At 37.9% G+C, this 17,799-nt stretch overlaps 1 protein-coding gene and 1 long non-coding RNA gene across 2 annotated transcripts in view; both read right to left on the bottom strand.

Annotated features, from left to right (window-relative positions):
• LOC132966987 (protein NLRC3-like) overlaps positions 1 to 11,209 on the bottom strand; it is a 47,820-nt gene extending 36,611 nt beyond the window's left edge. Inside the window, exons 1-7 of the mRNA XM_061033889.1 lie at positions 11,130 to 11,209; positions 10,979 to 11,057; positions 10,670 to 10,898; positions 8,813 to 10,592; positions 7,288 to 7,461; positions 6,853 to 7,026; positions 5,969 to 6,015 (exon numbers count right to left, since the gene is read on the bottom strand). Coding sequence (XP_060889872.1) covers positions 5,969 to 6,015; positions 6,853 to 7,026; positions 7,288 to 7,461; positions 8,813 to 10,592; positions 10,670 to 10,898; positions 10,979 to 11,057; positions 11,130 to 11,209 — 2,563 coding nt within the window. The remainder of the gene's footprint in view (positions 1 to 5,968; positions 6,016 to 6,852; positions 7,027 to 7,287; positions 7,462 to 8,812; positions 10,593 to 10,669; positions 10,899 to 10,978; positions 11,058 to 11,129) is intronic.
• Positions 11,210 to 12,144: 935 nt separating this feature from the next.
• LOC132966990 (uncharacterized) lies at positions 12,145 to 16,712 on the bottom strand. Its single transcript, XR_009670579.1, has 3 exons — positions 16,631 to 16,712; positions 13,043 to 13,128; positions 12,145 to 12,236 (listed from the first exon to the last, which is right to left on the bottom strand). It is a non-coding gene; the product is annotated as an uncharacterized LOC132966990 (long non-coding RNA).
• Positions 16,713 to 17,799: the final 1,087 nt, after the last annotated feature.

Raw genomic sequence — 17,799 nt, 5'->3', positions numbered from 1 at the left:
AGAGAAAGATGTTTTTAAGTCTCTGTATGTTTAGTTTATTATAAGAGAGAGAAAGATGTTTTTAAGTCTCTGTGTGTTTAGTTTATTATAAGAGAGAAAGATGTTTTTAAGTCTCTGTGTGTTTAGTTTATTATAAGAGAGAGAAAGATGTTTTTAAGTCTCTGTATGTTTAGTTTATTATAATAGAGAAAGATGTTTTTAAGTCTCTGTGTGTTTAGTTTATTATAAGAGAGAGAAAGATGTTTTTAAGTCTCTGTATGTTTAGTTTATTATAAGAGAGAGAAAGATGTTTTTAAGTCTCTGTATGTTTAGTTTATTATAAGAGAGAGAAAGATGTTTTTAAGTCTCTGTATGTTTAGTTTATTATAATAGAGAAAGATGTTTTTAAGTCTCTGTATGTTTAGTTTATTATAATAGAGAGAAAGATGTTTTTAAGTCTCTGTATGTTTAGTTTATTATAAGAGAGAGAAAGATGTTTTTAAGTCTCTGTATGTTTAGTTTATTATAAGAGAGAAAGATGTTTTTAAGTCTCTGTATGTTTAGTTTATTATAATAGAGAGAAAGATGTTTTTAAGTCTCTGTGTGTTTAGTTTATTATAAGAGAGAAAGATGTTTTTAAGTCTCTGTGTGTTTAGTTTATTATAAGAGAGAGAAAGATGTTTTTAAGTCTCTGTATGTTTAGTTTATTATAAGAGAGAAAGATGTTTTTAAGTCTCTGTATGTTTAGTTTATTATAATAGAGAGAAAGATGTTTTTAAGTCTCTGTGTGTTTAGTTTATTATAAGAGAGAGAAAGATGTTTTTAAGTCTCTGTGTGTTTAGTTTATTATAATAGAGAGAAAGATGTTTTTAAGTCTCTGTGTGTTTAGTTTATTATAAGAGAGAAAGATGTTTTTAAGTCTCTGTGTGTTTAGTTTATTATAAGAGAGAGAAAGATGTTTTTAAGTCTCTGTATGTTTAGTTTATTATAAGAGAGAAAGATGTTTTTAAGTCTCTGTATGTTTAGTTTATTATAAGAGAGAAAGATGTTTTTAAGTCTCTGTATGTTTAGTTTATTATAATAGAGAGAAAGATGTTTTTAAGTCTCTGTGTGTTTAGTTTATTATAAGAGAGAAAGATGTTTTTAAGTCTCTGTATGTTTAGTTTATTATAAGAGAGAGAAAGATGTTTTTAAGTCTCTGTGTGTTTAGTTTATTATAAGAGAGAGAAAGATGTTTTTAAGTCTCTGTGTGTTTAGTTTATTATAAGAGAGAGAAAGATGTTTTTAAGTCTCTGTATGTTTAGTTTATTAGAAGAGAGAGAAAGATGTTTTTAAGTCTCTGTATGTTTAGTTTATTATAATAGAGAGAAAGATGTTTTTAAGTCTCTGTGTGTTTAGTTTATTATAAGAGAGAAAGATGTTTTTAAGTCTCTGTATGTTTAGTTTATTATAAGAGAGAGAAAGATGTTTTTAAGTCTCTGTGTGTTTAGTTTATTATAAGAGAGAGAAAGATGTTTTTAAGTCTCTGTGTGTTTAGTTTATTATAAGAGAGAAAGATGTTTTTAAGTCTCTGTATGTTTAGTTTATTATAAGAGAGAGAAAGATGTTTTTAAGTCTCTGTATGTTTAGTTTATTATAAGAGAGAGAAAGATGTTTTTAAGTCTCTGTATGTTTAGTTTATTATAAGAGAGAGAAAGATGTTTTTAAGTCTCTGTATGTTTAGTTTATTATAAGAGAGAAAGATGTTTTTAAGTCTCTGTGTGTTTAGTTTATTATAAGAGAGAAAGATGTTTTTAAGTCTCTGTGTGTTTAGTTTATTATAAGAGAGAGAAAGATGTTTATGTTTTTAAGTCTCTGTGTGTTTAGTTTATTATAAGAGAGAGAAAGATGTTTTTAAGTCTCTGTGTGTTTAGTTTATTATAAGAGAGAGAAAGATGTTTTTAAGTCTCTGTATGTTTAGTTTATTATAAGAGAGAGAAAGATGTTTTTAAGTCTCTGTATGTTTAGTTTATTATAAGAGAGAAAGATGTTTTTAAGTCTCTGTGTGTTTAGTTTATTATAAGAGAGAAAGATGTTTTTAAGTCTCTGTATGTTTAGTTTATTATAAGAGAGAAAGATGTTTTTAAGTCTCTGTATGTTTAGTTTATTATAATAGAGAGAAAGATGTTTTTAAGTCTCTGTGTGTTTAGTTTATTATAAGAGAGAGAAAGATGTTTTTAAGTCTCTGTATGTTTAGTTTATTATAATAGAGAGAAAGATGTTTTTAAGTCTCTGTATGTTTAGTTTATTATAATAGAGAGAAAGATGTTTTTAAGTCTCTGTGTGTTTAGTTTATTATAATAGAGAGAAAGATGTTTTTAAGTCTCTGTATGTTTAGTTTATTATAATAGAGAGAGAAAGATGTTTTTAAGTCTCTGTATGTTTAGTTTATTATAAGAGAGAAAGATGTTTTTAAGTCTCTGTGTGTTTAGTTTATTATAAGAGAGAGAAAGATGTTTTTAAGTCTCTGTGTGTTTAGTTTATTATAATAGAGAGAAAGATGTTTTTAAGTCTCTGTATGTTTAGTTTATTATAAGAGAGAAAGATGTTTTTAAGTCTCTGTATGTTTAGTTTATTATAATAGAGAGAAAGATGTTTTTAAGTCTCTGTATGTTTAGTTTATTATAAGAGAGAGAAAGATGTTTTTAAGTCTCTGTATGTTTAGTTTATTATAAGAGAGAGAAAGATGTTTTTAAGTCTCTGTATGTTTAGTTTATTATAAGAGAGAGAAAGATGTTTTTAAGTCTCTGTATGTTTAGTTTATTATAAGAGAGAGAAAGATGTTTTTAAGTCTCTGTGTGTTTAGTTTATTATAAGAGAGAGAAAGATGTTTTTAAGTCTCTGTATGTTTAGTTTATTATAAGAGAGAGAAAGATGTTTTTAAGTCTCTGTATGTTTAGTTTATTATAAGAGAGAGAAAGATGTTTTTAAGTCTCTGTATGTTTAGTTTATTATAAGAGAGAGAGATGTTTTTAAGTCTCTGTGTGTTTAGTTTATTATAAGAGAGAAAGATGTTTTTAAGTCTCTGTATGTTTAGTTTATAATAGAGAGAGAAAGATGTTTTTAAGTCTCTGTATGTTTAGTTTATTATAAGAGAGAGAAAGATGTTTTTAAGTCTCTGTATGTTTAGTTTATTATAATAGAGAGAAAGATGTTTTTAAGTCTCTGTATGTTTAGTTTATTATAATAGAGAGAAAGATGTTTTTAAGTCTCTGTATGTTTAGTTTATTATAAGAGAGAGAAAGATGTTTTTAAGTCTCTGTATGTTTAGTTTATTATAAGAGAGAAAGATGTTTTTAAGTCTCTGTATGTTTAGTTTATTATAATAGAGAGAAAGATGTTTTTAAGTCTCTGTGTGTTTAGTTTATTATAAGAGAGAGAAAGATGTTTTTAAGTCTCTGTATGTTTAGTTTATTATAATAGAGAGAAAGATGTTTTTAAGTCTCTGTATGTTTAGTTTATTATAAGAGAGAAAGATGTTTTTAAGTCTCTGTATGTTTAGTTTATTATAATAGAGAGAAAGATGTTTTTAAGTCTCTGTATGTTTAGTTTATTATAAGAGAGAGAAAGATGTTTTTAAGTCTCTGTATGTTTAGTTTATTATAAGAGAGAGAAAGATGTTTTTAAGTCTCTGTGTGTTTAGTTTATTATAAGAGAGAGAAAGATGTTTTTAAGTCTCTGTATGTTTAGTTTATTATAAGAGAGAGAAAGATGTTTTTAAGTCTCTGTGTGTTCTCTTCTCAGGACGTTGTAGTCTTTAGCTGTGAGCTTTGTTCAGGGTTAGTTTTGTTTCTTTTTATTTCAGACGAGTTGTGTTAAGTTGCTACTGCTGTAAACATCTCATTTCCTGATATGAATGTTTCACATTAAAAGCACTAACCCTAACTCCTATAGGCAGGGGACTTTTATTGTGAAGAACTTCAGTGAGGCATCAGTTTAAACACACCTTTACCTGTGATGAAGATGCTAACCCGAGCTGCGGTCGGTTAAAGAGACACAAGCCGTTTCAGCCTGCATCGGAGCACTGTGGTCTGAACCTGCAGGACCAGCTGACTCTGCTCATAAAGTCAGCAAGACCAGGACCGGGACTCAATTTATGTTGTTTCCTGTCACAAATCCCTCTGTTATCCTACGTTACTTTCATTACACACCACCGTGTGTGTTTAGGTAAAACAAACTCACTCAACGCTGCTCAAAACAAACACATGTTAACAGATGCTTTTTTATAACCCTCCGACCTGTCCCTGCATCGATTACTTCCTGTCCCTGCATCGATTACTTCCTGTCCCTGCATCGATTACTTCCTGTCCCTGCATCGATTACTTCCTGTCCCTGCATCGATTACTTCCTGTCCCTGCATCGATTACTTCCTGTCCCTGCATCGATTACTTCCTGTCCCTGCATCGATTACTTCCTGTCCCTGCATCGATTCATTAATCTTCTAGTCTGCACCGCGATGCATCCATTAAATGATTCATTTCAACAGCCCTAGTTCACTTGTTAGCTTAACGTAAGCTGCCGTTTTCATATATTAACACACTTCAGTGTTTACCACAGGAGACTATGATGGGGGGACACCGAACTGTTTCTTGTCCGTCCACTTACATGCGCAATGGCACGTTCCGGACTCTCGCTCGCCCGTATAACTCTCTCTCTCTGCCTCTCAAGTGTGGTCCGCAGACCCACCTTTATCTTTAAAGACGCGGAGCTGCGCGGCGTCTTTAGGCGAAATGGATTTGTCCGGTCTTTCAGAAGTTGTTTTGCAGGTTCAAAAAGAATATTCAGCTAGAATTTCGATATCTAGGTTTACAACTAGTTATGCTGCTTTGTCTGACAGGGTGATCAAACGTCTTTGATTGTGTATAAAACCTCCGAAACCTGCGCAGCGATTGAAAAGCTCCGAGCGGCTGTGAGTTGTAACACTCTGCAGGAGGTAAACAAGGTACGGACTGTTTTAGGGAACGGACATAAAAACAATCACACATTCCGGTGTAGGCTACTGCAGCCACACATCACATTTAACAGGGTAAACTGTAAATGTAAAAAAAAAAGTTCTTATAGTTGATAATAATTCCCTGACGCTAGCATGACAGATTAGACTATGACTGGACAGATTAGACTATGACTGGACAGATTAGACTATGACTGGACAGATTAGACTATGACTGGACAGATTAGACTATGACTGGACAGATTAGACTATGACGGGACAGATTAGACTATGACGGGACAGATTAGACTATGACTGGACAGATTAGACTATGACGGGACAGATTAGACTATGACGGGACAGATTAGACTATGACTGGACAGATTAGACTATGACTGGACAGATTAGACTATGACTGGACAGATTAGACTATGACGGGACAGATTAGACTATGACGGGACAGATTAGACTATGACGGGACAGATTAGACTATGACGGGACAGATTAGACTATGACTGGACAGATTAGACTATGACGGGACAGATTAAACTATGACTGGACAGATTAGACTATGACTGGACAGATTAGACTATGACGGGACAGATTAGACTATGACTGGACAGATTAGACTATGACGGGACAGATTAGACTATGACGGGACAGATTAGACTATGACGGGACAGATTAGACTATGACTGGACAGATTAGACTATGACGGGACAGATTAGACTATGACTGGACAGATTAGACTATGACTGGACAGATTAGACTATGACGGGACAGATTAGACTATGACGGGACAGATTAGACTATGGCGGGACAGATTAGACTATGACTGGACAGATTAGACTATGACGGGACAGATTAAACTATGACTGGACAGATTAGACTATGACTGGACAGATTAGACTATGGCGGGACAGATTAGACTATGACGGGACAGATTAAACTATGACTGGACAGATTAGACTATGGCGGGCCGTCACAGTCTAATTAATTAATGGGAAACACTGCACTTACACTTCTTCAGACCAGGTTTCAGCCACTGCTCTCCAACATGGTCCACTCTGGAGAAAGAAACAGAAATATATTGAACATTCAGAAACTTTTCAGTCAATGATCTGTGACGGCACTCACTCTAAAGTGTGTTAAACAGCAACTTCAGTATCCCAGTATCCTGTTTTTGTGTTTGTGAATGTAAACATATTCTCCCATCTTATATGCTGTGGCTCAGTTGGTGGAGTCTGTATGTCTCTCAACCAGAAGGTTGGGCGTTTGATCCCCAGCTACTGCAGCAATATATCCGATGTGCCCTTGGGCAGCAGCGTGTACATGTGTATACTTCTGTAGCTACTTCTGATGGTGTGAATGTGTAAGTGTGACATGCGGTGTTGAATTGCTTTGAGTATTCAGAAGATTAGATCAAGTCCATTTACCACTTATCCCAATTTCAGAAATGTAAAGCCTCCCAAAGTCCTCCCTTAAACTACACTTGTCCATGTTTACAGGTGATGTAGCACACTGCTCTGAGCAGGATGGAAATACTAAACTGCTCCAGCCTTCAGTATTCAGTCAGTCATTGCAGGGGTTTCAATCTTCAAACTAGTCCGGGCACTTGGACCTATGAGCATGATGGTTGGCCTTTTTCTTCTCTTGAGGCTACTACTCTCATCCTGCATCAGTTACTTTCTCTAAGGTAGGACCTCAACGGCTTTAAGGTCAACTTCAGGTTTATTGTTCCAGAGACATTTTGTCTTAAAGCCGAGCAAAGAATGGCAAACCAATGGATGTATGCAAACAGACTTAGGTACAGAGAAACGTATTCAGATATCAATATGCCATCAATCAGCAATAGAAAAACGTATAGCTAGCTCAACTGTGTGAGACCTTTTAACTGATCAAACCTGAGAGTGTCCAGTTTATGGAGTGGATCCTCCTGTGCAGCAGACAGCAGTTTAACTCCTGAGTCTCCTGGATGATTGTAGCTCAGGTCAAGCTCTCTCAGATTAGAGCGATTAGATCTCAGAGCCGAGGCCAGAGAAGAGCATCCTTTATCTGTTATCAGACAGCCTGACAGTCTGGACACAAGCACACATGACCACACATTAAGAATCACAGAGTATCATACAGAAGGATGAAGGATTCAGTAGAATAACCTATGCTTGTTTCACTCTTGGGCTGAGGCAAGCAATCAGACCAAATCCAAATAATGAGCTGAAGGACCTTTCCTGGGTTCATAGAGCTCAGTGACAGTATAGTCCTAAATTACTTCTCTGCTTTGATATGCTTAAATTGTATATTTGGCAGTATTAAAAGGGTATTCCCATCTGTTTTCTCACCTTAGAGTCTCCAGTCTACAGTGTTGTCTTTTCAGTCCAGCAGAGAGCAGCTTCACTCCTGAGTCTTGCAGGTCATTGTTGCTCAGGTCCAGCTCTCTCAGTTTGGATGACTGTGAATTGAGAACTGAGGAAAGAGCTTCACAGCTTTTCTCTGAGAGATTACAACCATTCAGCCTGATGGAGAGTTTGGGAAAAATGAAAAACATTATAACTTTCTTTCATCTACAATTTTAAACACTTTGCATTTCTATAGCTGTTTTCACATAATAATATCTAGATAATTACGGGAGGACTGCTCCGGAGATTCTCCCGACGTGGCTGTTCACATATGCTCCTCACAGCGGGAGACTATCCCTGTCAGACGGGAGGGGGGGCGGGGGGGTCTCTTGAGGTAAGACGTGACGTAAAAAAACAACAACGTGGAAGTAGCGGACGAAGTAACAGAAGAGTCTGCTACACAACGCTATAATAAGAATATTTGTCTTTATGTCAATGCTATGTGTAATCAACAAAAGAGCAGAGAACAACATACTGACGAATAGAAAACAAAATTCAGCCGTTTAACTAAGTGCACGGACATCGTAGTGGTCGCGTGCAGACACTATGCACCGTGCAGCAGTAACAGTATACAACCGTCACTCCTCCTTCAACTGGCTCGAGCTGACTTCTCCGGAGAATATCCTGCGGCGTACTCACATCAGCCCACTCAAACTTGCTGCAGAGTTCAAGGCTTGGCACATCCGATTATTTTTCCAAATAATATCAAGTGTGTGTTGTCAATATGGTTATTTTACTGCTTCTGATTGAGTCGGAGCCTCTCGGATCTGGAATCAAGATAGCATATTTATGATTCCAGATCTGGCTGCCTCCAAGGGAATAGCCAATGAGAGCGAGCAGATTAGGAAGCGTAACCAACCAGATGTTGCATACTTTTACAGCTCACAAACATGGCAGCACACATAAACAACGTTTCCCCAGAGCCAAGTGGAGCAGCTTGTGTAATTTTTGCAACAACACGAGTGTCTTTATGTTTCATGAAGACAAACCACACAGCTGGCAGACGACATCCCTAGTCCTCCATATTTGGTTTTCTTCTGAAGTCACGTTTGATAACACAAGTGTCTGTGAGATCTCGTGTCTGTGAGATCTCCACTGTGTAATTGTTAAATTGCAGGTGTGTGGTCTTGGGGTCTGGCTGAATCGTCTCGTGTACATGTTCCAACGATTATAATGTTAAAATTTGGTTGAAACTGTTATGTCTGTGGTCTCCAACGTTTTTAAAATTGTTTTAAAACATTGTAAGACATGACACACCTCAGGAGGTTAGTAACCTACACAGATGGACTTTAACCATAAATATACTTCAATGTGATGGTTCTTTTGACAATGATCTGCACAAGAATTGATAAAAATGTAAATTTGCCAAATCTTGTTGCTGTCAATTGAATACCACTTCTAGTACAAGACTTACTGGTTAAAACAACTTTCAAATAAACTTAGTATCTGAAGTTATTTGTGCACCTACAGAGCTCTTTTGGATGTCTTGACCAGCGGCAGCAGCCTCATAAGAACGTCCTCTGATGCCAAGTATTTCTTCAGGTCAAACACATCCAGATCTTTTTCTGATGACTGAAGGATGAAGGCAAACGCTGACCACTGAGCAGGAGAGAATTTGCCTGTGGAGAGACTACCTGGTCTTAGGTATTTTCGGATCTCCTCAACTAAAGAATTGTCATTCAGTTCATTCAGACAGTGGAACAGATTGATGATTCTCTCTGGAGACAAATTCTCACTGATCTTCTTCTTGATATACTTGGTAGTTTTCTGATTGTGCTGTAACATACTTCCTGTCACTAGACCTTGTAGTTGAGTTTGATTTTTCTGCAATGAAAGACCCAGGAGGAAGCGTAGGAACAAGTCCAAGTGTCCATTTGGACTCTGTAAAGCCCTGTTGACAGCACTCTGGTAGAAATTATTGTTTCTAAAAGGTTTAGAAGAGGTTGTTTTTTTTTCTGACATCAGATTGACTCCAGAGTTGATGAAGGTCAGATGGACATGAAGAGCAGCCAGAAACTCCTGAACACTCAGATGGATGAAGCAGAACACCTTGTCCTGGTACAGTCCTCTCTCCTCTTTAAAGATCTGTGTGAACACTCCTGAGTACACTGAGGCTGCTCTGATATCGATGCCACACTCTGTGAGGTCTGAGTCATAGAAGATCAGGTTTCCTTTCTGCAGCTGCTCAAAAGCCAGTTTTCCCAGAGACTCAATCATCTTCCTGCTCTTTTTATTCCAGTGTTGATCCGTCTCAGCTCCTCCATCATACTTGATGTTCTTCAGTTTGGACTGAACCACCAGGAAGTGGATGTACATCTCAGTCAGGGTCTTGGGCAGCTCTCCTCCCTCTCTGGTCATCAGCACATCCTCCAGAACTGTAGCAGTGATCCAGCAGAAGACTGGGATGTGGCACATGATGTGGAGGCTTCTGGATGTCTTGATGTGGGAGATGATTCTTTTGGCCTGCTCCTCATCTCTGAACCTCTTCCTGAAGTACTCTTCCTTCTTTGGGTCAGTGAACCCTCTGACCTCTGTCACCCTGTCAACACACTCAGGAGGGATCTGACTGGCTGCTGCAGGTCGTGTGGTTATCCAGAGGTGAGCAGAGGGAAGCAGTTTCCCCCTGATGAGGTTTGTCAGCAGCACATCCACTGAGGTGGACTTTGTCACATCAGTCAGGGTCTCGTTATTTTTAAAGTCCAGAGGAAGTCGACACTCATCCAGACCGTCAAAGATGAACACAACCTGGAACTCTTCAAACCTGCAGATTCCTGCTTCTTTGGTTTCATTAAAGAAGTGATGAACAAGTTCCACCAAGCTGAACTTTTTCTCTTTCAGCACATTCAGCTCTCTGAAAGTGAATGGAAATGTGAACTGTATGTCCTGGTTGGCTTTGCCTTCAGCCCAGTCCAGAGTGAACTTCTGTGTTAAGACTGTTTTCCCGATGCCAGCCACTCCCTTTGTCATCACTCTTCTGATTGGTACTTCTCTTCCAGGTGAGGCTTTAAAGATGTCTTCTTGTCTGATGGTTGTTTCTGGTCTGTGTGGTTTCCTGGATGCTGTTTCAATCTGTCTGACCTCGTGTTCATCGTTGACCTCTCCAGTCCCTCCCTCTGTGATGTAGAGCTCTGTGTAGATCTGGTCCAGAAGGGTTGGGTTTCCTGCTTTAGCAATCCCCTCAAACACACACTGGAACTTCTCCTTCAGGCTGGATTTGAGTTTACATTGATTCAGTGAAGCAATAGTTCCTGTTTAAACACAAATAGGATCATTTACTGCATGATAGTTTAAAAGTGAGATAAATTATGACGGAAAAGCATCTTACTGCTCTGAAGACTATCAGCCAGTTCATCTTGCTTCATTCTCTTTAGGAAGTGCAATGTGATCTTCAGAAGTGCCTCTCTGCTGCTCCTCCTCTGCGCTTCATCTTCACCATCTACAACCTCCTCATCCTCACTGTGCCAATTCAAACCTTCTGAAACATTTTGACTCAGAACCCTTTGAAACTTTTTCAGCTCTTCTGTCATAAAAGTGGTAATGTTCTCCTGAAGAAGCTGAAAATGAAACAATAAAACAAAATTTTGTACATTTTATTCAACACTTAGATTATAGGTGTTGATGGATATCTACACACCATAAATATGGAATCCAGGTCTGTTGGATGCGGCTGGAAAGGCTGACCAGCGGGAACCTCAGTCATCTGTTCTGGAGCTCTGCAGAGAGAGCACAACGATTGATGCTCACAAATATCACAGATAAACATTTTAGCAAATGTATTGCTTGACAATTCAAGGTTTAGGAAATCTCTTGCAACAATAACACCACCTTTCGGTTTATCGAAGAAGCTGCTGGCTTGCTGGTTCATTGTTCATTCTGTCTGGATGATCAAAACCTGGATTGTTCTTTTTCTTTTTGTTGAGTAAATTTAAAAAAGGTGTGCATCTTTCTTCTTAACCCATAATACCCTAAAATCAGGTTCTTGGGGAAATTTGTCAAGAGTGGAACCCAGTCTATTTCCCTAAGATTAGGGGGGATGAAATCATATCCTGGAGCCTAGTCTGGCTATGGCCAAAGAGTTGGCAGGGGGTTGTTAGATAGGATGCGAGGTCCAGGTGCACTGCCAAGTTACATCTAATCAAGGTAGGGACATTGTTGTGCTTGATGTAAACAGGCCAATGTAGGTGCAGGAGTTAAGACCATACTGCCTTTATGATGGTTCAAAGGTTCATTTGGAAAGCCATATTAATCATTTTGTGCTTGGTTTGACAAGCACTTTGTTTTTCTGCATGTCTCATGCAGAACAAATAAGGGCAAGAAGATTTTAAGAAAGTGTAATGCAATTCTGTGAAATTAGAGGAATTTCTGATGTGGCTGATAGATATGAGGAATGATAGTTGCAATGAGAGGCCGATAAGCAGTGTTGGTCGCTGCAATGGCGACAGAGGCAGCATCAGCCCTGTGGGTGGTGTGGTTGGTTTATCCACATAACTGCCAGAGAAAGTGCATGCCAGGGTGCTAAAAATGAGACTCCTGTTAAACCACAGAGTAGGGAGGAGCAATAACACTTGTTTGCAGTCTGGCCCAACCCAGGGGAAAAATTGAATAATATTGGCCAGGATGGAGGGTTGTTCTGTGATTTGACTCAGAAACTGACAATCTGGCCTAAAGCAGGTTGGGAAGGACTGAAGGAGGCTGACCAGCAAGCTGTGGTGAACTTCTGATAATGGAACCAAACAATCTAAGCAGTCATATGTGGAAGCTTTTGAAATATATTCTACTGCAATATTTTGAAGACAACAATTTTAAAGTGAATGGAGTACCTTTGTTCAGTAGAGTGGTGTCTATCTCTGAAGTTATACGGTTCAATCATGGACCAGTTACTCTGGTGAACACTGAAAGACAAACAAACCATTTGCTTGATTCTGATACACTCTGCTGTCAGATTGTTGCGTTCCCATTAGCCGTGAGACAGATCATAATACCTACTTGTTGGACACAAGTGTAACCAGTTTGCAACTGTCAAAAAGCAACATTACCAGCTCGGCGTTGGACTGGCCTACTGTTAATTGAAGCTCTCTCTTACGTGTAAAGGGTTAGGGTTAGGCTGTTCAATATTTACTCTGCTCTGGTTTCTTGCTCTGTCACTCACTCTTTCTTTTCTAAGCTTCATCCCCGTCGTCCTCTTCCGTATCAAACAGCTGAAGGCTGCCAACATGCCGTACTAGTGGGACAACCTCTCCCCGCTGCCAAAGTTACATAGTGCTGAAAACAGCTGACCGGGGGGCTCTGTGGTTATGGGGTAGACGCCATTCTCCCGGTTTAAACTATATTGTGTTATTACATAGACTATGAAACTACTATTTTAAGTTGTAAAAGTTTCATGTTGTTGCTTTGAATTAAATGTTCCTTCAGCACATAATACCCATCTATACTTGAGCAGAACACGATACATTGTTATACCAATCCCCACTCACTCAGTCTCTGAAGGAAGCTGATCCTTAAAATCTAACGGGGAACTGATCGACCGACTCATGTGGGACACACCGCTGAGTTCACATCCAGGAGAGTCCGGTCTCTGCTGCTTCTCCAGGCTTTAATGTAACACACACACAGTGTTTAGTGGGAGTCATGATGTAGGGATTATTTAAGTATCCTGACATTGTAAACACTCACAGACAGTCAGAGATGATCATCTCACCTGTGAGCTTCATGGTCCTTACACTGAGCGGAGGTGGAGGCTCCCGCCTCTGCCTCCTCACACTGATCCATGGCACAGCCCAAAACCTTCACACAAACAACAAGCTGTAAGACCTTACACATTTTCATCAGTTATTTTAGCCACATGACAAACATTCAGACTTCTGACTGGAAAGAAACTCATAATACTTTAAATATGACATTAAATCTGAATAAAGGCAGCGTTGAAGGGAGAACCAGAGACAACAAGGAGCAGATGGGAATTTAAAAAACAGAAATGAACAATTGTACCCCTAAGCTGCTGAATCTATGTCTACCTCTAGTCATATTTTCTATCGTTAGCTATGGAGACATTAGTAAATCAAAGCAGAGCTCAAACTGTTTACTTTAATTATTGAATGATTAAAAGTGGTAGTTCCAAACATGAGCTTGTTTAAGTGTTTCAATATGAAACGTGGCTTTCTTTGTGATCTGTCTTTTTCTGGGTCTGTGGAAGGTGGCGATGCGGTTTGGGCTGTGTTGGCCATGTGGTAAAGTAGGTAAGATATGGGAGATCTGCGTGTGGATATTGTGGTTGGTGAGAACTAGAATTGAGCGGAGTGGCTTTGGGATGCCAGAATTAACTGTCCGGCCTTCCCGAGGTGCCGTTGGACTAATCGGGCGAAACACCGATAAAGGGAGGTTCCCACTTGACAACCCTCTTGCTGCCCATCAAGAGGGGCCATGTGGTAGAGTAGGTAGTATCAGCATTGTCACTACCTGGAGCTCACATCAACATGGGTCTAGTGTTGAATACTTGAAATCAGGACTTGGTCTCAAGGCCCCTTTGTGGAGGTCTCGGTTGCGTCTCGGAAACTAAATGCATTTTTACTTGGTTTTGTCTCGGTCTCAGACGGGGCGGACTCAGGATTTTAAACAGGCTGTTTCTCCACGTCATCACTGTGATTAGAAGGAAAACGCCTCTTTCCAAAAGAACAAACAAATTCAATACATTTGTAGTTCGATTTTTATCCCCCGGTTACGGCCGCAACCTTCCCGGTGTTACGGTCTAAGTGAGTGACACGCCCCCTAAACACAAGATGAGGATTTTTCAGAGATATTTATGGTCTTGATCTTGTCTCGGGCCATAGAGTATTAGAGCATAGAGGCATGACTGGAGCAAGGGCTGTCTTCACTGAACACGTGTCCTTTCATTAGGGCACAAGTATCGTGTGTTTATTTTACACTTTTGTCTCAAAAAATAAAATAATGGTTAGAAATGCAATGAGGCAAAGTTGATAAAGTTAGGATAATTGTGAGACGAGATGTTTTGTAACGACCCGTCATACATGCTTGAAGCAGTCCCTCCCATAGACAAAGAGCAGCAGTTGTACTTCTGCGATCTGTCCACTAGATGTCCTCATTCACCAACAGTGAACTACAGAGCAGTACACAGCTCTACCCACAGCTTAAACTTCAGTTCACTGGATCAGCTGTGAGGGAAAAAGGACCAAGACATCTCTCTTTCAATTCAGTTCAATCCAGACTTTAAAGTTTGATGATAACCATATGAGATCAAAACATGTTATTTAGGTAGTGACCCCTTGTAAATAATACAAACACAAAACTCTATCATAGTGTTTCTGTAATTATTATACACTGTGAATATGAATGGATGAAGCCTGAGTGACGTCCCCCGTCTGTTCCTGCAGGGGGCGCTGGAGTCCCATCGATGGCGGTCTCCATGCTGGAAATGCTGTCTCAGTCTAACTTTCAGTCAACCTAACGACAGGCTGAGAGCTGGAGCTGAGGCGGGTTTTAAACCTCCTGACAAACCGTTACACCGCGCCCACCTGTCAATCAGGTCAGCTACACGCCTTATTGTGAATAACTCTTATCCTTCATCAAATCAAATGACTCAGATGAGAAAATTCACCAGATGTTGCTGCTTGGTTATTGCTGAGAATCGATTGCTGAAATCGATCTTTACGCGAGTGGCAGAGAAAATGAAAAATCTGTAATACTGACTTTCTTCCACCAGTGGAATATGAATGTATTCCACTGGTGTCAGCATTATAAACATGCTAAAGGTCTTTGCATTGTTTGGTCTCATGCAATTATCTCTTGCAGCTCTTTTTAAAACATTTTTATTGTGTGTTTATTTTACAGCAGTCACGATGCCTGATCATTAAAGCGTCATGGGGGAATATGTTTTTATAATGTTAGTTATTCTCACTGTAAATCATACCTGCACAGCTCCTCCACTGCACCTTTCATACATTTGGTGTTATTTGTATTCTATCAAATATTTTTAATTGCTTTTTCTATTTTTCTATTAAAGTTCCCAGTCAGCAGGAGTTTTGCAGTTTTATAGCATCTTACTATTTTTGCTTTATTTCTTTTTGCACCAAAACACAAAGTGATAGTTTCTTCTTTGTGTAAATATTTGGCAATAAAAAACATTTCTGATTCTGATTCTGACAATATTTTTTGTGGACGATGTCGGTAAGGACGTGGCTTAAATTAAACCCCCTTTGAACAGAGACATAGCCCCCCAGAAGAGGCAGCAACACATGCCACCAACAATGTGTGATTGGTCCAACAAACCAGCCTGAGTCATAAAGTCAGTTTTATAGATATATGAGTGTCAGTGACATCTTTTAAAAAGCCCACCAAAATCCTAAACAAATGATTAAGACCTGTAGGTAGCTTTTCTCTACACGTAAACAAAAACACATTCTTCCCTTCAGAGCCCCCCCACCCTAACCCCCCGCCCCCCTGCACTTTTTTTCTCAAAGATACAAAACAAACAATCATCAGTCACCGTCAGCGGACCAGATCCTGTCACATGTCAGAGTTATGATCTCATAAACACCTAACCCTAAAACCACCATAAACTTTAAAAGTACAACCTTCACCTGACTCCGTCTCACATGATCGTATGACATGAGCCACTCCTCAGATCAAACATCACACTGAACGTTTGGATCCAAAGTTTCTACGTCTCTCCTTTATAACACTCAGAAGTAAAAACATTTACACAGATCCATTTTCTTTCTCTTTCACACTGATCAGCCTTCGTAGTCCAGCTAAATCAGACTCTGGCCAGCAAGTCTAAATGACCCAAAACTTCAACCAACACAGCTGATTAATTAAAATATACAACTATGATATGGAAGTGGGTTGAGTCGCTCCGTCTACAGACTCCTCACAGCCACCATGGGACTGTAAAGACTTGAACGCTCAGGTTAAGAAGCCATTTCTGGATTTTAGTAATAAAAACCAAACCAACACAATGAGCCCCCAAAGACCTCCGTCCATCCACCCATTATCTATACCGCTTTTCCTGTACGGGGTCGTGGGGGTCCCAGAGACCTTAAGGTTACAATGTAAGTTTCTGGTTCCAGTTATTCATGGTGACTTAACGTATCCACATCATCAAGCTTGATCTCCATTTCCTTAGCCCTGACACACTCTGAAAACGTTCAAAATAAAGGATCTGAATTGTGATGGGGTCTACAGGCTGAGGGAATGATGTTATACATGAACATTTTGAAAAGAAAAATCTCTCATAATGAGAAGAAATCAGATCCAGTGACACTCTACTTACTGCGTTCAATATTTTCCCATGAAAGTCCGTCACTCCAGCAGTGGCTTGTTGATGCAGTCTCTGGAGGAAAATGGTCAGATTTGATATCCTGCTTTAACATAGACTCCACCCAGCAGCATTTAAACACAATAAACCAGCCTCAACCTGCAGAGGACAAAGTTCAGCTCTTACAGCTTGATTAGGAGTTTGATAAATGGCACAAGATAAGATAAGATACAATAAGATAGACTTAAACTTCATCAATGTTAACTCCAGGTTTCATAAGCATTACACTTATCACTTATTAACTTATCAGCTGTGAGCTTCCACTGAACAACGTTTCAAAAGTTTCAAACCTCTTTTAAACCCTCAGAGATGAACAGCTGATCTGTCACATATAATATAATAATATAATATAATATCCACAGTTCAGTAGTCAGTACTTTATAATATAATATAATATAATATAATAATATAATATAATATCCACAGTTCAGTAGTCAGTACTTTATAATATAATATAATATAATATAATAATATAATATAATATAATATAATATAATATAATATCTACAGTTCAGTAGTCAGTACTTTATATAATAATATAATAATATAATATAATAGTCACAGTTCAGTAGTCAGTACTTTATAATATAATATAATATAATATAATATAATATCTACAGTTCAGTAGTCAGTACTTTATATAATAATATAATAATATAATAATATAATATAATTGTCACAGTTCAGTAGTCAGTACTTTATAATATAATATAATAATATAATAATATAATATAATTGTCACAGTTCAGTAGTCAGTACTTTATAATATAATATAATAATATAATAATATAATATAATATCCACAGTTCAGTAGTCAGTACTTTATAATATAATATAATATAATATAATATAATATAATATCTACAGTTCAGTAGTCAGTACTTTATATAATAATATAATAATATAATATAATAGTCACAGTTCAGTAGTCAGTACTTTATAATATAATATAATAATATAATATAATATCCACAGTTCAGTAGTCAGTACTTTATAATATAATATAATATAATAATATAATATCCACAGTTCAGTAGTCAGTACTTTATAATATAATATAATATAATATAATATAATATAATAGTCACAGTTCAGTAGTCAGTACTTTATAATATAATATAATA

This window comes from Labrus mixtus, unplaced genomic scaffold (genome assembly GCF_963584025.1).
Source record: "Labrus mixtus unplaced genomic scaffold, fLabMix1.1 SCAFFOLD_86, whole genome shotgun sequence".
NCBI classification, from domain to species: Eukaryota; Metazoa; Chordata; class Actinopteri; order Labriformes; family Labridae; genus Labrus; species Labrus mixtus.
The sequence above is the reverse complement of the archived record's forward strand: the minus strand, read 5'-3'. Positions and strand labels throughout refer to the sequence as shown.